The 26,766-nt window shown below is 36.6% G+C and overlaps 1 protein-coding gene across 1 annotated transcript in view; it reads left to right on the forward strand.

The window, feature by feature from the left end:
- LOC128641740 (uncharacterized) overlaps nucleotides 1-26,766 on the forward strand; it is a 383,379-nt gene that overhangs the window by 136,715 nt on the left and 219,898 nt on the right. The window contains exons 18-26 of the mRNA XM_053694265.1: nucleotides 5,160-5,344; nucleotides 5,845-6,027; nucleotides 9,055-9,146; nucleotides 10,870-11,039; nucleotides 11,510-11,669; nucleotides 12,193-12,272; nucleotides 17,303-17,483; nucleotides 21,157-21,312; nucleotides 26,279-26,412. Of these exons, the coding sequence (XP_053550240.1) occupies nucleotides 5,160-5,344; nucleotides 5,845-6,027; nucleotides 9,055-9,146; nucleotides 10,870-11,039; nucleotides 11,510-11,669; nucleotides 12,193-12,272; nucleotides 17,303-17,483; nucleotides 21,157-21,312; nucleotides 26,279-26,412 (1,341 nt within the window). The remainder of the gene's footprint in view (nucleotides 1-5,159; nucleotides 5,345-5,844; nucleotides 6,028-9,054; nucleotides 9,147-10,869; nucleotides 11,040-11,509; nucleotides 11,670-12,192; nucleotides 12,273-17,302; nucleotides 17,484-21,156; nucleotides 21,313-26,278; nucleotides 26,413-26,766) is intronic.

Raw genomic sequence — 26,766 nt, forward strand, 5'->3', positions numbered from 1 at the left:
ATCCCTAAATCACAATTTTTGAGAAATACTATTTATTTAATTATTTATAAAATATTTTACCAGGAACGATACATTGAGATTTCTCTCGTTTTCAAGTATGTCCTGGGTCCACAAAACATTGCATTGATACAATAGGGTACAATAGAATACAAAAACAATATTAATACATAATATATGCAAAATTTAACATAGAACAGGTAGGAAATATATAATCAACCATGACAGGTGCATTCTGTTTTGAGATATGTAGAGATGGATCTCTTAAACGATTTTAGGCTTGGGGGAGGTTTGAAAGTGTGCTGGAGGTCATTCCATAACTGTGGTGCTCTGTAGGAAAAGGAGGATCGAGCTGCTTTCTTTTTGTATTAAGGCAAGCTAAATAATGTGCTGGTACTGGACCTGAGGTTATAGGAGGTGGGAACAGCCGGGGAGAGCATTCTGCTCAGGTAGGGTGGGTGCTTCCTAGAAAAGCTCTTAAACACAAAGCTGGAAAGATGGAGGGTGCCTCTGGATTCCAGCGACAGCCAGTTACTAAGTCGGATGCTGTTTATGAACAACAGTCTGTTGAACTTAGAGATAGACTGATCAAAAGAGGCTATAAGTTTCATAATTTAATACAATATTGATTTTTATGCTAACTGTGGTTCACAATTTGTGGTTTATCTCCTTACATGTAATCTTTGCCTCTGTCAATATGTAGGTAAAACTACACGACAAGTGAGAACACGATTCAATGAACATGTCAGAGATGTTAAAAATTACAGTAAATATTCCACTGTGGCATACCACTTAATAATTTTCATTTTACAAATGTTGCTAATCTTTCCCTACAAGTAATAGATATTGCCACTACCCCTTTAAGGGTTGGTAATAAATCCAAAATCCTTGAGAAAAAGGAACTATACTGGATCCTAAAACTTCATACACGCTCTCCACTAGGCATGAATAGGGAATGCGATATTAAATACTTTATTGATAATTTATAGTTGTCATATTAATTTGAGATCCATTATCCACTTTATTATCCACTATGTTGCTAAACTGTAGCTAATCTGTTAATTGTTGGATTAAGTGGCATATTTCTCATTTAACATTTATCCATTACCTTTGTCTACCTTTAATATCATGTTCCATTTTCAGAGATGTTTTTGATCTGTCTTTGTGCATACATGGAATCTATTAAGTCACTGGGTTGATGTTTATACGCCTGCTATAATATTATGCAATGCTAACCCTGTATCTATATTGATGATTGATGTTTTTAACAGTTTTTTTTGGTCTCTTTGGGCAGTGAAATAGTTAATATGTTGCTGTTCTCTGCCTATAAAGAGACCAGGTTGAGACATAGGGGTCGAATTATCAAGCTCCGGCAAGTCTGAAACAAAAGTTATGAAGCAGCGGTCTAAAGACCGCTGCTTCATAACTTGTCCGCCTGCTCTGAGGCGGCGGACAGAAATCAACCTGATCGAATACGATCGGGTTGATTGACACCCCCTGCTAGTGGCCGATTGGCCACGAATCTGCAGGGGGAGGTATTGCCCAAGCAGTTCTGGTGAACCGCTTGTGCAATGATAAATGCCGACAGTGTATGCTCTCGGTGTTTATCGATGTGCAGCGGACATGATACTCTACATCATATCATGTCCGCTCGCACTTTGATAAATATTTCCCATAGACTGTAGTCTAAGAGTAAGCACCACTAGAGGGCGCAAAACATGTCAGACTGTCTGTTCTCTATACCTGACATGTCTGTCTGCCTATTATAACGATGTTCTAATAAAATTATTCTTGGATTTTACCTAACTGGGTCTGATGCAGTACCTGCCGACTTCGCTATTGCTCTCACCCTATGTCTAGCCCTGACCCTAACCATAATCCTTGCCCCCTAATCCTACATTTAATTCTAAACATAGCCCTACCCCAATGTCTGACCGTTACCAATTGCACTCACTCAGCCAGATTACGAGTTTTGAGCGATATAGGGAAATTAACGACCGCAGCATTTTTGGTGGTATTTCACTTCCTATAGCGCTGGTATTACGAGTTTAAAAAAAGCCGGCGTTTGCGGGCGATATGGCAGAGTTGAGCTCCATACCGCACACAAATACCAGTGCTGCTTTGAGCTGCTGTTATGCGCTCACGCACGATTTCCTCATAGACAACAATGGGGAGAGCCGGCTAAAAAAAGGCTAACACCTGCAATCACGGAGCGTAAAGCTCCATAACGCTGCCCCATTGATGTCTATGGGGATTTTTTTTTATGTTTAAACCTAACACCGTAACATAAACCCAGAGTCTAAACACCCCTAATCTGCCGCCCCCGACATCGCCGACACCTACATACACTTATTAACCCCTAATCTGCCGCCCCCAATGTCGCCGCCACCTACATAAATGTATTAACCCCTAATCTGCCGCCCCAATGTCACCGCCACCTACCTACACTTATTAACCCCTAATCTGCTGCCCCCAACGTCGAAGCAACCTACATTACTGTTATTAACCCCTAATCTGCTGCCCCAAAAATCGCCGCCACCTAACTACACTTATTAACCCCTAATCTGCTGCCCCCAATGTCGCTGCCACTATACTAAAGTTATTAACCCCTAAACCTAACCCTAAGTCTAACCCTAACGTAACCCTAACCCTAATACCCACTAACTTTAACATAATTAAAATAATTCCAATTTTTTTTTACAATTAATACCTCAATAATTCCTATTTAAAACTAAATAAATACTTACCTGTAAATAAAACCTAAGCTAGCTACAAAATAACTAATAGTTATATTGTATCTCGCTTAGGTTTTATTTGTATTTCACAGGTAAGTTTGTATTTATTTTAACTAGGTAGATTAGTTATTAACTATTTACTAACTACCTAGTTAAAATAAATACAAATTTACCTGTAAAATAAAACCTAACCTGTCTTACAGTAAAACCTAACCTTACACTACAATTAAATAAATTACATTAATCAAATACAATTAACTAAATTACAAAAAAAAACACTAAATTACACAAAATAAAGAAGAAATGATCAAATATTTAAACTAATTACTCCTCATCTAATAGTCCTATCAAAATATAAAAGCCACCCCAAATAATAAATCCCCTAGCTTAAACTAAACTGCCAATAGCCCTTAAAAGGGCCTTTTGCGGGGCATTGCCCCAAAGAAATCAGCTCTTTTACCTGTAAAATAAAAATACAAACATCCCCCCAACAGTAAAACCCACCACCCACACAACCAACCCCCCAAATAAAATTCTATCTAAAAAACCTAAGCTACCCATTGCCCTGAAAAGGGCATTTGGATGGGCATTGCCTTAAAAGGGCATTCAGCTCTTTTTCTATTGCCCAAACCCTAAGCTAAAAATAAAAACCACCCAATAAACCCTTAATAAAACCTAACACTAACCCCCGAAGATCCACTTACAGTTTTGGAAGACCGGACATCCATCCTCATCCAGCCGGCAAAGTCCTCATCCACGCGGCAAGAAGTCCTCAACGAAGCCAGGGGCTTTTTTATTTTGATAGGGCTATTAGATTAGGAGTAATTAGTTTAAATATTTGATAATTTCTTTTTTATTTTGTGTAATTTAGTGTTTTGTTTTTTCTAATTAAGCTAATTGTATTTGATTAATATAATTTATTTAATTTTAGTGTAATGTTAGGTTTTACTGTAAGACAGGTTAGGTTTTATTGTACAGGTAAATTTGTATTTATTTTAACTAGGTAGTTAGTAAATAGTTAATAAATATTTAATAACTAATCTACCTAGTTAAAATAAATACAAACTTACCTGTGAAATAAAAATAAAACATAAGCTAGATACAATGTAACTATTAGTTATATTGTAGCTACCTTAGGTTTTATTTTACAGGTAAGTATTTATTTAGTTTTAAATAGGAATTATTTAGGTATTAATTGTAATTTTTTTTTTAAAATTATTTTAATTATGTTAAAGTTAGTGGGTGTTAGGGTTAGTGTTACGTTAGGGTTAGACTTAGGGTTAGGTGTTAATAACTTTAGTATAGTGGCGACGACATTGGGGGCAGCATATTAGGGGTTAGGGTTACGTTAGGGTTAGGGTTAGGTTTAGGGGTTAATAACTTTAGTATAGTGGCGGCGACATTGGGGGCAGCATATTAGGGGTTAGGGTTACGTTAGGGTTAGACTTAGGGTTAGGTTTAGGGGTTAATAACTTTAGTATAGTGGCGGCGACATTGGGGGCAGCATATTATGGGTTAATAAGTGTAGTTAGGTGGCAGCGATTTTGGGGGCAGCAGATTAGGGGTTAATAACAGTAATGTAGGTTGCGGCGATGTTAGGGACAGCAGATTAGGGGTTAATAAGTGTAGGTAGGTGGCGACAACATTGGAGGCAGCAGATTAGGGGTTAATAATATTTAACTAGTGTTTGCAATGTGGGAGTGCAGCGGTTTAGGGGTTAATATGTTTATTATTGTGGCAGCGATGTCCGGAGCGACAGATTAGGGGTTAATAATGTTATTTTAGTGTTTGCGATGCGGGAGGGCCTCGATTTTGGGGTTAATAGGAAGTTTATGGGTGTTAGTGTACTTTGTAACACTTTAGTTCTGAGTTTTATGGTACAGCTTTGTAACGTAAAACTCATAACTACTGACTTTCAGGTGGCGGTACAGATCTTGTAGTTATAGACTGTACCGCTTACTTTTTGGCCTGCCAGGCAAACTCGTAATACCGGCGCTGTGGAAGTCCCATTGAAAAATAACTTTTTAAAAAGTGCGGTACTTACGTTGCGTGACGGCCAAAAAGGTGTGCGGTACAGCTATACCTACAACACCTGTAATACCAGCGGTAGTGAAAAAGAGCCATAGCGATGCTTTTTCACACATAACGCACAACTCGTAATCTAGCTGTATGTAACTTAAAACCTTACTCTAGACATAGCTTTAACTGTGACCCTAAACATTAACCTTAAACCTTCCCAATAAGTTTCTGAATTGTGCTAAATATCGCAGGACATCTTAAGTGTTGCCATTTTTTATGTTGCCAATGGAATGGATGCCATCAATTCTTCACCGTCTTCGTGCATATATTAATATCACATATTAGTACTCATTCTGTTTTACAATGTTGTATATAATACGGTTACTTTTCCTCTGTTCCGTGGCACAGGGCCAGGAGGTTCAGTACAGTAAGAGGTTTAGCTTGGCCACAGAAGAAGGAACCTTCCCAGTTATCTCTGGAATTCCTGTCCAGCTCTCTCTCAATGCTACAGCATCAACAAACATCAAAATCAGAGGGAACATGGATTTCAAGCAGCAATCTCATTTTTTCATTAATGGATATATAAAACCAAGGTAAGGAGCTTGTGCACTTCTCCAAAGAATTGCTGTGCAGCCTGTATCTGGCTCATGCAAAGTGATGCATACTTAAGTATGCATTGTGCATTTCTATCTCCCTGGGGAACATTAAAAAGTGTAATTTGCAAAGGTAATTATATTTAAAGCAGGCAAAATAAACAGTGAACACAATATCGATTTAACTTACGTTTCCCAATAAGATATTTCTCACAGTTTACTTAAAATTTAGAGTTTTTTAATTGTACTGGATTAATGAATTTGGCAAAATGTTTAAGTGATTTGGTTGTGATGTCATTATTTATGTAATTGATTATATCAAAAATCTCCTGGGGTGGGAGTTGGGGGATTTAAATTCTTTATTTTATGGCTTTTGAACGTGTGAACATAAACTCGGCATGATTAACATCAGTTTTCTGCCAAATCATATATATGTATTCTGAAATACCCCTACTGCATTATGGTGTATGTGTACTAGTTTGCATTATTTCTTTTGATAGTGCTTTAATCCAGCTCTCAGCTCAAATGGGGACCGTGGGGACCCTGGGGAAAATTGGCCTGAGATGGGAAACTGGAATAAGAGCGATGAACAGTTTGGATGGAGGAATCCAAGTAAAAAGAGGACAAGAGTTAAAAGTTTTCCTGAATACCCCAGAGGAGCATATGGAAATTCTTAATTTTAGGTATTTTTTTAGGGTTCTATTGTTAAATATCATTTCATTAACAAATTGCTTTATGATATTTCATATTTGTAGCTGACCCCGGTGTTGTTATATTCTATTTGCTGAAACAGTCAGTGCCTAGATGGAGCTGAGATAACATCATTAGTTTATGTTAGAGAATTTTACCATTTGTTAGTTTGCAATCTTCAAATAAAAAGAGTTCTTCAGTATGACCTCATGCCTCTAGGTTTAAAGGGACAGTATACACCAATGTTCATATAACTGCATGTAATAGACACTACTATAAATAATATGCACAGATACTGATATAAAAATCCAGTATAAAACCTTTAAAAACTTACTTAAAAGCTCCCAGTTTAGCTTTGTTGAAAAGATTAGGCTGGGACAGCCGCAGTGACGTGCAGTAATAGGAGGAAGGGGAGGCAGCGCCTCCCCTGTCTAATCAGAGAAAAAAAGTTTTTTAAATCAGATTAATAAAAAAAAAAAAGGTTTTTCTGTTTTATTTTCTTTGGCCACACCCCCCAGGTACCCCACCCCCCACCAGCGCCATCCAATGCGATTGCCATCACAGTAACACCCACTGAAATGGTCTGGAAAGCAACAAGAGCAGACACCCCCCTTACCTGCATAATAAAAGGCCCTTTACACAAACAGGAGCCAGCTGGAGTAGGTAGACAACTGTCTACTTCTAAAAAACTTTGGGGCTCGGGTTAGGAGTCTGAAAACTAAACATTTTTACAAAAACCTGTATGGGCTATAAATGGATCATCTCAAAACATTTATGCAAAGAAAAATGTAGTGTAGAATGTCCCTTTAAGCCTAAGCACATGACCAGTTGCCTTATCACTATTTGCTCTGACATCATGCACACTGACTGCACAGCCTATCACTTTGTAGTATATACTTTTTTATAATACATCTGCCTTCAGGTCTTGAGTGGGAAAAAAAGACGACCAATCTACACATGTGACCATAGTGTGTTATAAAGGGACTAGAGCTGCAAGCCTGCAACAACTAATCGGCATAATCGATAATAATCGATTATGAAAATAGTTGTCAACGAATCTCATAATCGATTAGTTGGTTTGCAATTAGTTGTCTGTGCACTGCACCATCTGCTTTACTCCAATGAGCTCCTGCACATGGTAGTGTGTTTTATGGTTATGCCCTTAGCCTAAAGGACATCTACAGACATTTACTTTTCACTTTTTCAGGACACTAAGTTTCTTTTTAAGTTTACAGCTACTCCTGTCTTATGTGCAACCCAGAAATAAAATAGGAGTCATAATTTGTATTGTTTATATTAAATCAGGTGATTTGGGACTATGCTTTGCATGATATAGTGCCAAGCTTGTTATTTATACCTAGCCCCAGATTGATGGTATTTGTTATATGAATTGATGTCACTATTACCTGTTTGTACAATGTTTTGCAGATCGCTTGCTATTGCTGATTATATGTACTCTATAGATAAATGTGTGTCCTGTTACTGCTGTTACTGATATATAGGCCCCTAGTTATCAATGTCTGTCAGTGCGGATCAGGTCCGACAGACATCGCTGAATACGGCGAGCAATACGCTCGCCGTATTCAGCATTGCACCGGCAGCTCACAAGGGCTGCTGGTGCAACGCCGCCCCCTGCAGACTCGTGGTCAATGGGCCGCCAGCAGGGGGGCGTCAATCAACCCAATCGTACTCGATCGGGTTGATTTCCGGCGATGTCGTTCCGCCTCATCAGAGCAGGCGGACAGGTTATGGAGCAGCGGTCTTTGTGACCGCTGCTTCATAACTGGTGTTTCTGGCGAGTCTGCAGGCTCCCCAGAAACACAGGGCATCAAGCTCCATACAGAGCTTGATACATATGCCCCAAAGTCTTTAGCCCTTTTGCCTTTTTTTGTTTTTTTATATTTGTAATTAATTGGAATATGTACCAAATTCAACCTCTGTAAGTATATATCTGTTATTTTAAGAGTGGACTAGATATTTTTTCCCCTAACCTTATAGCTGGTTGTTTGCCATTGCATATAGATATTCAAGATATTTGTATGTCAGAATGAAGTCCAGGTTTACTTTGTTAAGAGGCCCCTTGCATTGGTGGAGAGCTAACAAAGATAAATAGCCCACCTTGGTGAAATTGGCAAAACCCTACTTATGCATCTCAGGCACCTCAACACCATCTGAGCGCCTCTTCTCTGCTGCAGGCAAAATAGTTTGCAAAAATGAGAGCCAGCCTCAGCCAGGAGCATGTGGTCATGTTGACATTTTTGCCAAAAATTTCTGAAAGAGTCAATACCAGAATGCTATAAACAGTGGTAGTTTATCTCTTACTAGTTCTACCTCTTTTCAAACAGTTTGTGGTTTTGTTTAGCTTAATTATAAAAATTTGTTCTGCTGCTTAAATATTGGACCAACAGTTATGCTAATGTAAAGTTGTAGTCTGATTTTTTTATTTATAACACTCAGTATGTGGATTTTTATTTTAAATATAGGGAAAAATGATTTATTTTTTATCTGATTAGTCGATTAATCGAAAAAATAATTGGCCGATTAATCGATTATGAAAATAATCGTTAGTTGCAGCCCTAAAAGGGACATTAAAGGGTCAGTTTACTGTAAAATTGTGTTCCTTTTAATCTGTTTCCAATGATCCATTTTACCTGCTGGAGAGTTTTAAACTATTTACAAATAACTAATTTACCTTTATTTTGTCATTTGAAATAGCTGTTTTGGCCAGTTGAAACCTCTACCTATACTGAAGAAATAAATACTGCAGTATTCTTTATAAAAAAAGCTCTGTAAACAAAAGGAAGAATCCACTTCCCATTAATGGTGGGAGAGAGAAATCCCACACCATTTGATTGGATGTTTCTGCATTTGAATACAATGAACTGTATATCAGCTGCCTGCTTATTACATTGTCCCTTTATACTGGTCACACAAAATAACTGAAAATAATTAAAGTTCCTACACTACAGATAAATTGTGTGTGTCATTAAATACAAATTCACATCTCCTTCTCTTAACAGTTCCAAACTGTATCTTGTAACCTTAGACGGGCTGAAGAAAATGAATAATCCCAGAAATCAAATGGAAAGAAGATCGTGTTTAAACGAGGAAGGTAAAATTTACTATTAAAGGGACACAGAACCCACATTTTTTCTTTTCATGATTCAGACAGAGCAGCAATTTTAAGCAATTTTCTAATTTACTCCTATTATCATTTTTTCTTTATTTAAAAAGCAGGAATGTGATGAATAGGAGCTTGACCATTTTTGTTGAGAACCTGGGTTATGCTTGCTTATTGGTGATAAATGTAGCCATCAATCAGCAAGTGCTATCCATGGTGCTGAACCTAAAATGGGCTGGCTGCTAAGATTTACATTCCTGCTTTTAAAATAAAGATAGCAAGAGAACGAAGAAAAATTGATAACAGGAGTAAATTAGAAAGCTGCTTAAAATGTCATGCTCTATCTGAATTGTGAAAGAAAAGAATTGGGTTCAGTGTCCCTTTAAACTAAAATCCCTCATGGATATGACAGACCAGCAGCTAAACATGTAAGATGTTTAATTTGTCAGTGAAATGAAGAAATACTGACTTGTCCCCTACAGGAAAGCATGTATAGGGGTCTATCTATCAAGCTCCGAATGGAGCTTGATGCCCCGTGTTTCTGGCGAGCCTGCAGGCTCGCCAGAAACAGCAGTTATGAAGCAGCGGTCACAAAGACTGCTGCTCCATAACCTGTCCGCCTGCTCTGAGCAGGCGGACAGACATCGCCGGAAATCAACCAGATCGAGTACGATCGGGTTGATTGACACCCCCCTGCTGGTGGCCGATTGGCCGCGAGTCTGCAGGGGGCGGCGTGCAATGCTGAATACGGCGAGCGTGTTGCTCGCCATATTCAGCGAGGTCTGGCGGACCTGATCCGCACTGTCGTATTAGGTCCGCCAGACTTTCTTAAATAGAGGTCATAGTTATTAGCCAATCAGCAGATGCAGAATATACCTCTGCAAGGCTTGATTGGCTGATCTGCAGGTTTGCTTTTTTTGTGGGTGGCATTGAAGTGAGCTGGGTTAATGAGTTTGCCTACATGAGTTATACAAATATGGAAGAAGGATTTACTATTGAATATTTTACTAAGTCAGCAAAGGGGTTAACATATGGAAGCTGGAATTCAGTTTGTCTTGGCACATGAACTCATATGCCCCAAAACTGCACAGAGCCTACAAAGAGATAACTATGGAGGGTTAAATTAAACTTTCATGATTCAGATAGGGCATGTAATTTTAAACAACTTTCCATTTTACTTTTATGTTGAAATTTGCTTTGTTTTCTTGGTATTCATTGTTGAAAGCTAAACCTAGGTAGGCTCATATGTTACTTTCTAAGCCCTTGAAGGTCACCTCTTATCTCAGTGCATTTTGGCAGTTTTTCATAGCTAGAGGGCGTTAGTTCATGTGTGCCGTATAGATAACAGTGGGCTCACTCTCGTGGAGTTATTTATGAGTCAGCACTGAGTGGTTAAAATGCAAGACTGTCTAAAGAACTGAAATAAGGGGCAGTCTGCAGATGCTAAACACAAGGTAATCACAGAGGTAAAAAGTGTATTAATATAACTGTAAAGGTATTAGCTATCTTTTGAAACAAAAATTATTTAGTAGACTGTCCCTTTAAAGGAGAGGAACTCTAATATTACGTTTCTGGTTTAGAAATGCAGGATGTTAAGAAAAAAATAAAAGGTTTATAAATATATTGAATTTAAATGGTGATGGTGATTCACTGATTTTTTTCTGTTTGTAATATACCTATTTATACACATATCTACTTGTACCTTTATCTTCAGTGTCTAAACTGCTGGGCTGGCAGCCATGCGTGGATCTGTCCTATCCTGACACTCCCAGTCTGTTACCGCTACCGTTGTCCGGCCCAGCAAAAGCATCAATTACCCTAAGGAAACAGGACAAGGGTCTGCGCCAGTATCTCCTAGAGGCTTCATACAACCATGTTTCTCAGGTGCTTAAGAACAAAAAATATTCTAGAGCAAGAGCAGTCAAACAGTTAAATATCTTAAGTAAATTATACATTTTTATATAAAATATTTAGTTATGTAAAATGAAACAACTAGGCAATATATTTTCATTATTTATTTTGTTCTCTTTTCATGTAATTTTGCACAGAAATTGTGATTTTTTTTAAAGGGACACAAAGCCCACATTTTTTTCTTTCATAATTCAGATAGAGCATGCCATTTTAAACAACTTTCTAATTTACTCCTATTACAATTTTTTCGTTGTTTTCTTGCTATCTTTATTTGAAAAAGCAAGACTGTAAGCTTAGGAGACGGTGCCTTTTTTGGTTCAGCACCTGGGTAGCGCTTGCTGATTGGTGGTTACATTTTGCAAATTGTACAGTAGTAATGTCTCATAATAAGTATCTATACACAGCTGTGTTTCTTTTCTCATATATATTCTCTTGTTAATTAGAAGGATGGTTGGTTTCCAAATGAAGCAAGTTGCCACTTTTTTATGGGAACCCCAAAATCTGAGTTTAAGAGGGACGTTGGAATCGATTTGCACTTCAATATCTTACAAAGGAAATTTAAGATGAAGATTGTACATCCGAAGAAAAAGATTCAGTTGGATGGTGGGTTTAGCGCAATAATCAAGTAGGGGGCATCGCTACATCTGATCACTTATTGATCCAGGAACAGTATTAGGGTTGGAAAATATTGCTATAATTTACCAACAGGGGGAACATTTTATTTGCCCACTCTAGTAAATGCAAAAAAATATTTTGCATGTTTGCAATATACTTTCATTAGCAACAATGCGTCTAGTAAAAGGTATTGCTGTTTTTCAGTGGCATACGCACATATTCAAGCACCACACCCTCTAAGAGAGTCAGCAGTTGCTTGTATAACACAAATTAGGTCTTCAGAAGCAATTACTGCCAGCTTAACCAACATTTTTGCTGATGGAACTATATTGCAAAATGCTTATATTTCAAATTGAAATGCACCTGTACACATTTCATTGTTGATGTGTATAACATGACACTGCAACTACAGATATAGCAATTTAGAAGTCAAACAAATATGAAACTGATGAAGACAAAGAAATGGCTGAAAACAACTGAGCCTTATGATTTATTTTTATATCATTTTTAGGAAAACTTGAATCTTCTAGACATTCAAAAAGTGGATACTTGGAACTAATCTTAGATGATAAGGAGGCGTATTATATAAAGGTAAGCAAGGAATATATAAATGTGCTACTGGGGCCAAATACTAATATTAAAATATAATGAAACAAAATGAAAATAAATATATTTATAAATACATATATATATACATACAATAAAATATATATAAATAAATATGTGTTGAACACAGCACAATAAAATTCAGTGATTAAATATAATACCGGGAATTATGCAAGAGGATTCAAAAGTGGGTAAAATAAATATGAGTATGACCCAATCTATTTCAACCATATAAGTGCTTAAAGGGAGATAAAACAAGTTGAGATAGAGATAAAGCTCTAACTCCCCCCACGCATTTCCTTCTATGGCTGTATCTATATATTTTGTTGTTTTGGTAGAATGCAGATGTGCACAGTGTTTATCTGCTGGAGCTGCCTAGAAGCTGTGAACTCAGTTGAAATACAATGCCTGTGTCTAAACACTGATAAGGGGGGTGGAGAACAGTACTTCAGACAGCATGGCTATTTAAGTATTTTTGTTTATATTTGAAGATTATTTTAAAATACTTGCCAGCAATTTTTAAACAATTTTTTTAATGCAAACTATTTTTTACTTAATGAGCCCTTTTAGGATATGCACAGATCTCAACCTGTTTTATGGCACTTTAAATGGATCACACAAAGATCATTTTATTAATGCCACCTTGTGGTTCAAGTGATTTGAATATCGTGCTAAACAGTGACTATCTTACATTATAGGATAAATGTTTACAAATGAGCGCTCAGTTCTTGCGGAACTGGTATTCCATAGAAGAGGTGGATCTGTGTCTCCAAACAATAACGGTCCGTTGTAGTTCACTGTGTGGGTAATCTCCTGCAGTGGCACTCGTGCAGATAAGGGGGTCGATTTATGAACCAGCGAATGCTGCTTCCGACCCACTCCGCTTCAGTTCCGCCTGAAGCGGAAGTTAAGAAACAGTGGTCCTAAGATCACTGCTCCTTAACTCGTCCGCCACCTCTGAGGTGATCGGGTTGATTGACACCCCCTGCTAGTGGCCGATTGGCTGCAAATCTGCAGGGGGCGGTATACTGTCGGCATTTATCGATGTGCGGTGGACATGATACGCTACATTGTATCATGTCCGTCCACACAATAATTACTTGACCCCAAGGACTAAACCTGGTGCAACTTGACTGTAGAGAGCGATTTCTTCAAATTTCTAGTAAGTAGCTGTAGAAGTGTGGAAATAAACAACAGCGCAACCCAGATCTAAGGGTATTATTAATTGACAAAAAAGTACGCAAATTATATTGCACTTACTGGTAGAAGAAGATAAAAGCAATAAAAAAGTTCCACTCCAGACGGCTATTTCTAACTGCTTCCTTTCGGCATTCACATCTAGATCTAAAACCCACGTCTGTTACAGGTGAGTGGGCCGCCATGGCCATCGTAGGCCCATTCACCTGTAACAGATGCGGGTTTTGGATCTAGATGTGAAGCTGAAAAGCGGTTAGAAATAGCCGTCCGGAGTGGAACTTTTTTATTGCTTTTATCTTCTTCTACCAGTAAGTTCGATATAATTTGTGCACTTTTTTTTCAATAAATAATACCCTTAGATTTGGGTTGCACTGTTGTTTATTTCCACACTTCTAAGTTTATATGGTACTGGTTACATTTCCATGGGTGCCACGTAGCAAGTAAATTTAGTAGTATTAAGATTTTGCTGTCCAGGTGCAACATGGTTGTGTTTTACAATATTTTTATAGGTGAGATCAGGGACTATTTGTTAGAGATAGAGTTATGGCTATCAATAGGGTTACAGTTAGGGACATTAAACCCATTTTTTTATTTTATGATTCAGATAGAGTATGTGATTTTATACAATCTTCCAATTTATTGCAATTTATTTCTATTATGTAATTTGTTTTGCTCTCTTGATAAGCTGTGTTAAAAGGGATACTGAGGTAGACTTAGGATCTGCTAATAGGTGGCTGCAAATATATGCCTCCTGTTATTGGCTCTTCAAATGTGCTCATCTAGCACATTAGTGCATTGCTGCTCCTACAACAAAGGATACCAAGAGAATTAAGCAAATTAAATAAAAGTAGCAAACTGGAAAGTTGTTTAAAATGGCATTTTCTATCTGAATCGTGAAATAATATTTTGGGGTTTCATGTCCCTTTAATGTTAAGGTTAAGGTTAGGGATAGGAAATAGTCAAAACTGCTGCCATATATTGCTGCACACGCTTCTGAGTCTTCTACTTGATTTTCAACAAAGAACACCTAGAGAATGAAGACAATTTGAAAATGAAAGTAAATTGGGAAGTTGTTTAAAATTGTATGTTCTAAAATGTAGATGTATTTTTTAAATTACATTAGTTGTTTAAATAAAAAACGGTAAAGTTGTATTTCCTAGCTTAAAGCTAGGTTTTCTTTAACTAAGTACTTCTGCTAAGGACAGTTAGGGAGAGATATGAAATAATCACTTAAATCATAAAACAATGGGGCCAATTTAACAAGGCCCGTATTGCCCCTAATGTAACTGTTCCTGCATGAGCCTTTCTTAAGTTAAGAAGCAGCTCCTTAACTTGTCCGCTGCTTCTGAGGCTGCAAACATCAATCCGCCTGATCGTATACGATTGGGTTGATTAAAACCCCCTGCTAGCGGCCGATTGGCCGCGAATCTGTAGGAGGTGGCATTGCACAAGTTGTCCACCAGAATTGCTTGTGCAGTGTTAAATGCTGTCGGCATTCAGCGATGTCTGGCGGACATGGTCAGCTACAGAGGATCATGTCCGCCAGACATTGATAAATCGGCCCCATAGGCTGTGTTGAATGTGTTGGACTTTAAACCCTGTGACATAGTTACTTTATCAACTCATATATAACTGTTAGTAAATGGTCTCAGCAGGGGTATGAGAAAACTCTTGTTCCCTCTATCTAGATCATTATATCTCTCTGGCTCTCTCTTTCTCTCTCTCTCTCTCTCTCTCTCTCTCTCTCTCTCTGGGGCTGAATTATCAAGCTCCGAATGGAGCTTGATGCCCCTTGAACAGAAGTTATGAAGCATAACTTGTCCGCCTGCTCTGAGGCCGCGGACAGAATTCAACCCGATTGAATACAATCGGGTTGATTGACACCCCCTGCTAGTGGCCGATTGCCTGTGAATATGCAGGAGGCGGTATTGCACAAGCAATTCTGCTGAACTGCTTGTGCAATGATAAATGCTGACAGCGTATGCTGTTGGCATTTATCGATGTGCAGCGGACATGATACGCTGCATCGTATCATGTCTGCTCGCGCTTTGATAAATATGCCCCTCTGTCTCTATCTCTCTGTCTCGCTCTCTCTCTCTATCTATCTCTGTCTCTCTCTTTTTCTCTCTGTCTCTCTCCTTCCCTCTCTCTTTCTATGTATCTATTTATCTTTCTATCCATCTATCTATATATCTATCTGTCATTTATGATTTATCTATATATCTATCTGTCATTTATCTATATATCTATCTATCATCTCTATCTATCTTTCTCTCTATCTCCCTCCATCTCTCTCTTTCTCTCTTTCCCTCTCTCTTTCTCAATCTCTTTCTCTCTCCCCCATCTCAGTCTCTCTCTTTCTCTCTGTCTCTTTCTCCCACTCTCTATTTCTCTATGTCTCTATCTCTGTCTCTCTCACTCTCTTTCTTTCTCTCTATCGCCGTCTCTTTCATTCTCTCTCCCTTGCTCTCTCTCTCTGTCTCGATCTCTCTCTTTCTGTCTCTCTCTCTTTCTCTCTCCCTCCCTCCCTCCCTCTATCTATCTCTCTCTCCCCGTCTCTCTCTCCCCCTCTCTCTCTCTTTCTCTCTCTGTCTCTCTCTCCCCCTCTCTTTCTCTCTCTGTCTCTCTCTTTCTCTTTCTCTCTCAATATATACATATATCTCTTTCTCTCTCTCTCTCTCTCTCTCTCTCTCTCTCTCTCTCTCTCTGTCTCTCTCTCCCTCCATCTCTCTCTTTCTCTCTCTCTCCCTCTCTGTTACTCAATCTCTTTCTCTCCCCCCCCCCTCTCAGTCTCTCTTTCTCTGTCTCCCACTCTCTCTCTATTTCTCATTCTCTCTCTCTCTCACTCTCTTTCTCTCTCTCTCTATCACTGTCTCTTTCTCTCTCTCTCTCTCTGTCTCTCTAATTCTCGATCTCTCTCTCTGCCTCTCTCTTTCTCTCTCTCTCTCTCTCTTTCTCTCTCTCTCTCTTTCTGTTTCTCTCACTCTCTTTCTCTCTCTCTATCTCTGTCTCTCTCTCTCTGTCTCTCTCTCTCTCTTTCTCGATCTCTCTCTTTCTCTCTCTATCTCTCTCTTTCTCTCTCTCTCTGTGTCTCTCTCTCTCTCTTTCTCTCTCTCTCTTTCTCTGTCTCTCTCTCTCACTCTATTTCTCTCTCTCTATCTCTCTCTCTTTCTCTTTCTCTCTCTCTCTGTCTCTCTCAATCTCTCTTGTTCTCTCTCTCTCTCTGTCTCTCTCTCTCCCTCCCTCTCTCAATCTCTCTCGTTCTCTCTCTCTCTCTCTCTTTCTCTCTCTCTGTCTCTATCTCTTCCTCTCTCTCTCTCTTTCTCTCTCTCTGTCTCTCTCACTCTCTCTCTTTCTATCTTTGTCTCTTTCTCTCTCTATTTCTCTCTCTCTCTCTTTCTCCCTATCTCACTCTTTCTCTCTCTCCCTCCCTCTCACTCCCTCTCTCTCTTTCTCAATCGTTCTTTCTCTCCCCCTCTCTCTCTTTCTATCTCTTTCTCTCTCTCTATCAATCTCTGTCTCTCTCTCTCTCTCTTTCTCTCTCTCTCACACTCACTTCTCTCTCTCTCTGTGTCTCTCTTTCTCTTTCTCTCTCTCTCTCTCTCTCTCTCTCTCTCTCTGTCTCTCTGTCTCTCTCTCTGTCTCTCCACTCTCTTTCGCTCTCTCTGTCTCTGTCTCTCTGTCTCTGTCTCTCTTTCTCTCTCTCTCTCTCTCTCTCTCTCTCTCTCTCTCTCTCTCTCTCTCTCTCTCTCTCTCTCTCTCTCTCTCTCTCTCCAAGCTAATGTAATATCTGTAAATATAGTTATTTCCTTTTTCAGGGGATGACGGAGTTGCAGACAGTGAGTGGAGAACAGAGGTACACAGCTCAGGCAGAGATAAAACCCACCAGGTTTGGCAGCCCTATTATACTCTCTGGGAATATCACCAAGCAGCTTGGCAAGAAAATAACATTTGCAATAGCCCTGAACAATTTATTAAAGGAAACAGCTTTTCTTTCAGGTTTGTTTAAAATAAAATGAATGAATTTTACTTGACCATTTCTTTACATTTCTTAAAAGCCTTGAGATTCATCTGTGAAATTTATACCATGATGAAAAATGTCCTGTCTATCCCCGAAAGAAAAGCATTTTGTTCCACTTATCAAATGTAATAAGAACTGCAGATAAATTAACTTTACTTCTTTATACTTCCATGGTATTTTATGGAGGCCATTTATAAAACAAAATACTATTTCATTTATTATAACACTATACAGTAGAAACAGTCTTTATCGGGTTTATATATGTATTACAGTTTACAAAATGTGTTTCATAAAGGAACAAGAGAATATTTAAAAATGTATCACAGAGCTTTGTATTTTTTTTAACGGATGTTCCTGTTATGAATAAATATTTTTTTTCTGTGAGAGCGGGACCAGTCAGCCAATGAGCAGCAGAGTCCTAGGACCCATATGTATACAATGAGGCACATCCTGGTAGTTTCACCTTAAAGGGATATGAAACCCACATTTTTTATTTCATGATTCAGATAGAACATGTGATTTTAAGCAACTTTCTAATTTACTCCTATTACTAATTTTTCTGCATTCTCTTGGTATCTTTATTTGAAAAGGAGGAATGTAAGTTTTGGAGCCGGCCCATTTTTGGTTCAGCTCCTGGGTAGTGCTTGGTGATTGGTGGTTAAATGTAGCCAGGGTTCAGAACCAAAAATGGGCCGGCTCCTAAGCTTACAATCATGAAAGAAAAAAATTGGGTTTCATATCACTTTAAGTGTAAAGAGCTTTACTTGTCTACCTATCTACCTGTCTGTCTTTTAGTCTATCTATCTATCTATCTATCTATCTATCTATCTATCTATCTATCTATCTATCTATCTATCTGTCTGTCTGTCTGTCTGTCTGTCTGTCAGTCAATCAATCAATCAATCAATCAATCAAATAAATCAATCTATCTATCTATCTATCTACCTGTCTGTCTGTCAGTCATTCTGTCTATCTATCTACCTGTCTGTCAGTCAATCTATCTATCTATCTATCTATCTATTTATCATATCTATTTTCTCTCATCTAATCTATCTATATCTCTATCTATCTATCTGTCTGTCTGTCTGTCTGTCTGTCTGTCAGTCTATCTGTCTGTCTGTCTGTCTGTCTGTCTCTCTATCTATCTCTCTATCTATCTCTCTATCTATCTGTCTGTCTGTCAGTCAATCTCTCTATCTATCTCTCTATCTATCTCTCTATCTATCTATCTCTCTATCTATCTCTCTATCTATCTATCTATCTATCTATCTATCTCTATCTATCTCTCTATCTATCTCTCTATCTATCTATCTCTCTATCTATCTCTCTATCTATCTATCATATCTATTTTCTCTCATCTAATCTATCTCTATCTCTATCTATCTTATCTATCTATCTATCTATCTATATATCTATCTGTCTATCTATATATCTGTCTGTCTATCTATCATGTGTTTAGCCGTCTCTCTGTCTATCTAAATCCATAGTTAGATCTGATCATCTGTAATAAAAAAAAGGTGAACGTTATAAGCAAAAGTGGTGTTAGGGCCATAGTAAAACGGAGCTTTATTTTCACTAGACATGTGCGTTTCGATTCGTTCCGAATCCAAAATTCTGACAAATTTGTTAAATTCGGAGATTCGGATCGATTCGAATTTCCGAATTACGGTAGTAACGAATCTACCGAATAAATCTGAATTAGTTCGGATTTATTCGGTAAATTCGGATGGCCATGGATTACACTAGTATTGTACAGTATCTTAGGTTATATCACTCTGCTATGGGTTACACCTTATATACATTACATAATACTAGTCTAATACACAGCACATCCCACCTAACACATACTGAAATTCCGAATTTCCGAACCGAACCAAATCGAACCGAATCCAGCCAAATTTATTCAAATCCGAATGAATCCGAAACGAATCCGAAATGAATGAATTCGAATTTTTCCGAATTCGAATAGATCCGAACCGAAAATAAAAAAAATCAGAATCGATCCGAACCGAAACAAATTTTTCGACCATGCACAAGTCTAATTTTCACAGTATTTAGACAAAAGCTATTTGTCTCACTCTTAGAGCCTTATTCTCTAAAGCTCTCCTCTCTGTTGAAATCATCTAAGAAGCCTTGTCAGTATTGTGAGTTCCCCCAATAACATTTAGAAAGGCTACTTTTAGCCAATAACAAACAAAGCATAAAGAACTAAAGGTATATAAATAACCAAAAACACGAGCGCCCAGAAAAGGGCTATATAGTACCACACATAAACATATGTTATACACAAAGGTATGAAAACAGCAAAATCACAATTTATTGTAACATAAAAACAATTCAAACAATATGACATATATGGATCTATATAAAAAGTAGTGCACAGATAAAATGTGCACAATATAATCCAGAAAAATGTGTCCAATATTGACCAAAACTAACGATATATATCCAAAAGGTGTCCAGAAGGATAATTCATCAGATGGTGAGTGTATGCTGTTCAAATTCACTTATATTCAAGATTAAAGTCCCAAAAAGATATATAGTGCAAAAAAAACTAAAAAACTAAATAATAGTAGTGCACCGTAAAGAGTAAAATGTGCCCCAATGATTAATATGTTTAAAAAATGGAGTAATCGTTTGCGCATTTCAACCCAGCTTAGGGCCTTTTTCAAGACTGATCACAGTAACACTCCAACTCATTTATATATTGGCACTTTCATCTTGACTATAAGTGGATTTGAACAGTATATACTCACCATCTGATGACTTAGTCTTCTGGACATCTTTTGGATATATCATTAGTTTTGGTATACTATTGGACACATTTTACTTTTTTTCTGTATTATATTATGCGCGTTTTACCTGTGCACTACTTTTGATGTGGGTCCATATCTAAGTCATTATATTGTTTTCATGTTAGCTATAAATTGTGATTTTATTATGTTTTCATACCTTTGCTTATAAAATATGTTTACTTGTGGTACTATATAGCCCATTATCTGTGTGCTCCTGTTTTTGGTTATATATAGATCTGTTGCTTTTAAGGAATACCGGGCATTTCTTATTTACTGTGAGCTTATGTAACCTCTCTTATTGTGCACTGGTTACTTTGGGTAAAAAATAAAGATACCTCAAGTCAATAAGTGTCAACAGAGATTTAGAAAATATTATAATTAAATTATGTGAATAAATGTGCTAATAAACCTACATAAATAAAATATAATTAGCAGCTCCTCAGCTAGTTGATCTCAGGTTCAAGTTGATTTTATCAACAGAATCCCCCCAGAAAGATGCAGCCTATTACACCACAGTCAGTTCCAGCAATCAGAGCAGTCTCATCAAACCTGAAGAAAAAACTCTTAGCCAGGTGATGCAGAGTGAATCTGCAATTGTATATATTAGTATATAGTTTATACTGTTATTCCTGTGCTGTGGGTCAAAGATCTATCCACCAAAAGAGCTGTGTGCATCAGCCAATAAACAATCATGCACTTCCTGTTATTTTGGATATACATTTTAACCTTTTTCATGTTAACATATTTGTAACGTCCAAATATTGCTCTTTCATGTGCATAGCAGAATTCTCTTGAGTTTAATGTTGATTTAAATAATGCACTAGATATTAATGTATTTTTCTTGTATTTCTAAAAGCACACATTGACAAAAAAGCTGATGATAAATTGACTCAGTACTCAGTGGATGGGGAAGTTTTCCTTCCGGGTTTATTGGGCGCATACGCCATTGGACTTCTCCAGCAGCGCGGAAATTTATGGTCGAATGCTGTAAGAATTAAATATGGACTTTTAGGTATGAATCGTTCCTAAATTCTTTATTCAGATTGTCATCCAACCAGTTTGTATTTCCTGTGTCTCTACTGATTAAATATAGTACAAAAGATCATAAATAAACATAGCACCAAGGTAATAGACAATCTACATTCCATGTAAAACTGAGGGCTGCATTAAAGGGACAGTCTACTCCAGAATTTTTATTGTTTAAAAAGATAGATAATCCCTTTATTACTCATTCCCCAGTTTTGTATAACTAACACTGTTATAGAAATATATACATTTTACCTCTGTGATTACCTTGTATCTAAGCCTCTGCAGACTGCACCCTTATTTCAGTTCTTTTGACAGATATGGATTTTAGCTAATCAGTGCTGACTCTTAAATAACTCCACGGGAGTTAGCACAATGTTATCTATATGACACACATGAACTAGCAGTGTCTAACTGTAAAAAACTGCCAAAATGCACTGAGAAAAGAGGCAGTTCAACGGCTTAGAAATTAGCATATGATCTTACCTAGGTTTAGCTTTTCCCAAAGAATGCCAAAAGAACAAAGTAAATCTGATGATAAAAGTAAAATGGCAAGTTGTTACATGCCCTATCTGAATCATGAAAGTTTAATTTTGACTTGACAGTCCCTTTAAGTGGAAAAACCTTTGTAACATTATATTATCTACTAGATACAAAACAGAAAATAAAGGAGGCTCATATCCCGGTAAATCTATGTTTTGTTTTGTCATATTAAGAGCTGTGAAAAATGCAGAATTGACTCTTTGTGGTCATTAGATGGTTAGTTTTCCTAAATTGCTGGTTTAATTTTCATTTTATATTAATTACCTTAATTCAAGCTCATATTTCCACCAGCGAGTTCACCTTATTTGGCATGAATAATATTACCGTAGAGCGTTCATTTATCGTTTATCTTGTGCTTGGCTCGCTCTGTGGAATCATTAGCTGTGCTTTATAGCTGTGCTCTGCAGCCAGATTTTAGTGAGGTTCACAGAGATCAGAGCTGTCAAATCACTGTTGTCTCTCTAGTTTGATTAATTCCTGCTCTTTAGTTCATCACCCCACATGTTGTTCCAGAGGGCACTTAACTTGGACAATTAAGACAGAATATGATGCAAATAGGTTCCAAGCACATTTGTTTAAACTTGAAAGGTTGTTGAAACAAGCAGCCTATATTGAAATTAAATCTAAAGGGGTCACCTCTGCTGAAATGCTCTGATTCTAAGTCTTTATTTTGTAAAAGTATGTGCTGACAAGAAAGTCTGATACTTATTTAACCCCCTACCTGCCACAGAGGCCTACAAACCCTGTATTGTATCTCTTTCTGGATTTATTCCTATACATTACAATTCTTCCGTGCCCAGTTTTCTCATCAGTCCATTCTGATACCATGCAATACCCCACTAAGGACCAGGTTACACGTGGAACGTTAACAGTTACCCACAAGCTATAAGGGGTTTATCGCGGCTGTTTGCATCCGTCAGGTTTTCCGCTCGTATTACAAGCTGAAAGTAAATGCAATCGCTTGAGCACAATTGAAGTTAACACGAGTTGGGTTAGCGCAACCTCAGAGCTCTGGTTACCTGTTTCACGAAACAAAAAAAGTGTCACAAAACACATAAAAAATATATTGCAGAGTACAATTACACTGATAATAACACCATCTAATAAATATACATTACACAGTACAATTACACACATAATAACACCATCTAATAAATATACATTACACAGTACAGTTACACACATAATAACACCATCTAATAAATATACATTACAAAGTACAGTTAAACACATAACACTATCTAATAAATATACATTACACAGTACAATTACACACATAATAACACCATCTAATAAATATACATTACACAGTACAGTTACACACATAATAACACCATCTAATAAATATACATTACACAGTACAGTTACACACATAATAACACCATCTAATAAATATACATTACACAGTACAGTCACACAGATAATAACACTATCTAATAAATATACATTACACAGCACAGGTACACTCATAATAACACTATCTAATAAATATACATTACACAGTACAGTTACACTCATAATAACACTATTTAATAAATATACATTACACAGTACAATTACACTCATAATAACACATCTAATAAATATACATTACACAGTACAATTACACACATAATAACACCATCTAATAAATATACATTACACAGTACAATTACACACATAACACCATCTAATGTATATACATTACACAGTACAGTTACACACATAATAACACCATCTAATAAATATACATTACAGAGTACAATTACACTCATAATAACACCATCTAATAAATATACATTACACAGTACAGTTACACACATAATAACACCATCTAATAAATATACATTACACAGTACAGTTACACACATAATAACACCATCTAATAAATATACATTACAGTGTACAATTACACTCATAATAACACCATCTAATAAATATACATTACACAGTACAGTTACACACATAATAACACCATCTAATAAATATACATTACACAGTACAGTTACACACATAATAACACCATCTAATAAATATACATTACACAGTACAATTACACACATAATAGCACCATCTAATAAATATACATTACACAGTACAGTTACACACATAATAACACTATCTAATAAATATACATTACACAGTACAGTTACACACATAATAACACCATCTAATAAATATACATTACAGAGTACAATTACACTCATAATAACACCATCTAATAAATATACATTACACAGTACAGTTACACTCATAATAACATCATCTAATAAATATACATTACAGAGTACAGTTACACACATAATAACACTATGTAATAAATATACATTACATAGTACAGTTACACACATAATAACAGTATCTAATAAATATACATTACACAGTTCAGTTACACTCATAATAACACATCTAATAAATATACATTACACAGTACAATTACACATATAATAACACCATCTAATAAATATACATTACATAGTACAGTTACACACATAATAACACTATCTAATTAATATACATTACACAGTACAATTACACACATAATAGCACCATCTAATAAATATACATTACACAGTAGAGTTACACACATAATAACACTATCTAATAAATATACATTACATAGTACAATTACACACATAATAACACTATCTAATTAATATACATTACACAGTACAGTTACACACATAATAACACTGTCTAATAAATATACATTACAACGTACAGTTACACACATAATAACACTATCTAATAAATATACATTACACAGTACAGTTACACACATAATAACACTATTTAATAAATATACATTACATAGTACAGTTACACTCATAATAACACATCTAATAAATATACATTACACAGTACAATTACACTCATAATAACATCATCTAATAAATATACATTACACAGTACAATTACACTCATAATAACACTATCTAATAAATATACATTACACAGTACAGTTACACTCATAATAACACTATCTAATAAATATACATTACACAGTACAGTTACACACATAATAACATCATCTAATAAATATACATTACACAGTACAATTACACACATAATAACACCATCTAATAAATATACATTACACAGTACAATTACACACATAATAGCACCATCTAATAAATATACATTACACAGTACAGTTACACACATAATAACACCATTTAATAAATATACATTACAGAGTACAATTACACTCATAATAATACCACCTAATATGGTATATCTTTAGACCACTGCTTGATGCAGCCAGAAACACGGGGCATCAAGCTCTATTCGGAGCTTGATAAATAGACCCCTTTGGAGAGAATAAGAATGGTCGAGATAACCAAAGCCCTTTGGTTAGCGTGTGTCGGGTTACGCTCGCACACAAACTTTTTACCTTCAACTTGTAACACTCGCAACCCGAGGCGCCCAAAAGCTTAAGCCCAAGCAGCAGCACTAAATAGCACGTCACTTGTAACATGGCCCATTTTTGGTTACGAAAAAAAATAAATCATTCAATATTTGTTAATGGAGTTGTCCAGAATTTGTTTGTTAATTCCCCCCCCCCCCCCCATATTTCCTATAGGAGACTTCTTCAGGAAAGCAGGGGAACATTTATACAGCAGCTTAAACTACTAAGTTAAAACTGTAGCTATTGAAAGTACTACAAGCCAGCAGCACAAAAGATCGTTACCATCTGCAGTAAAACCTTTGCTTTCTTTAGAATGATGTTAACAACATGAGGGTAAGCACCAGATCAGTGCTGAAATGACAAGTTGGGTCCTCAGAACTACCCAGTAAACTGGAAATAGTCTCAGGCACCCACCATCAGCTCCAAGACTCCGGTAAAGCTGTCAGGAAGAAGGTCCCAAAGAGATACTCAAACAATGGAGCACAGTTAAAACTTTTAATAAAACTAGTGATAAAATCACTAAAATCATGGGTGGTTGGTTTGAATAAACACAAACAAGTGCTATAAATCCTGAAGTTACACTGAGAAGATAAACTCGCAAAAATAATCTTGAGGGATCTTACTATGTCAATGAATGTCTTTTCCAATAGATTAGAATGGTTTTTAAAAGTAGGTAAAGAATCACCATAGCTCCCATATAATACATTTAGCCAGGAATTCTAATGAATTGGAATAGGGGAGGGGCTATGACAATCTGTGAATAAACTACTGAAAGGTTTTGTTTGTCTAACGGGCGCACTGAAATTTCACTGTAGTATAATATCAGAGGTCCCAACGGGCAGCATATTCACAAATCTCAATCCCAGAATCCAGATCAAAATATTGAGTTTACCTAATGAGGCTTCTTGTGTGAAAAAAATGGTCACTGATCCACATTTATCATGAAATGTATTTATGTTTTTAATTTATTATTTATTTAATGTCTTTTTATCTCATCTTCATTATGATGTTGTATGAAAAGCTGACGCAAAACATCTTCGCCACGAATGTGACACGGCTCAAAAAATAAAAATGGAGACTAATTCTGATGAAGACTACAGTGTGGATATAGAGCATGAGTTCCACTGTACCCAGGTTCAGTCAGTTAATCACAAGGTACATATTATATTCTTGTATTTTGTTCAGTTATTTAATATAAGAATCTATTGTCTAAAAGCACAAACTCTTTTTTCTCTTTATATTCTAAGTAAAAAGTTTCAGATTTTTGGGGATATTGTTTTTGAAAATTGGATTTTTGCACCTCTTCTTGCCAAAATGATGTGAACAAAATATCTAAATTCAGTTATAAACAGTAAAAAGTAAATCTCTATTTTCAGCAATGGAAACTAATTAATGAAATAACATTGGAGGTTTTAACAGTTGTTCTGTTCTGTAAAAACCAAACAATATGAGAAATCCTCACTGAAATCCATTCCTGGTCTCTGTAATTTCCCCAGCCTCCCCAACTGC

The sequence above is a fragment of the Bombina bombina genome, chromosome 11 (assembly GCF_027579735.1).
Source record: "Bombina bombina isolate aBomBom1 chromosome 11, aBomBom1.pri, whole genome shotgun sequence".
Taxonomy (NCBI): Eukaryota; Metazoa; Chordata; class Amphibia; order Anura; family Bombinatoridae; genus Bombina; species Bombina bombina.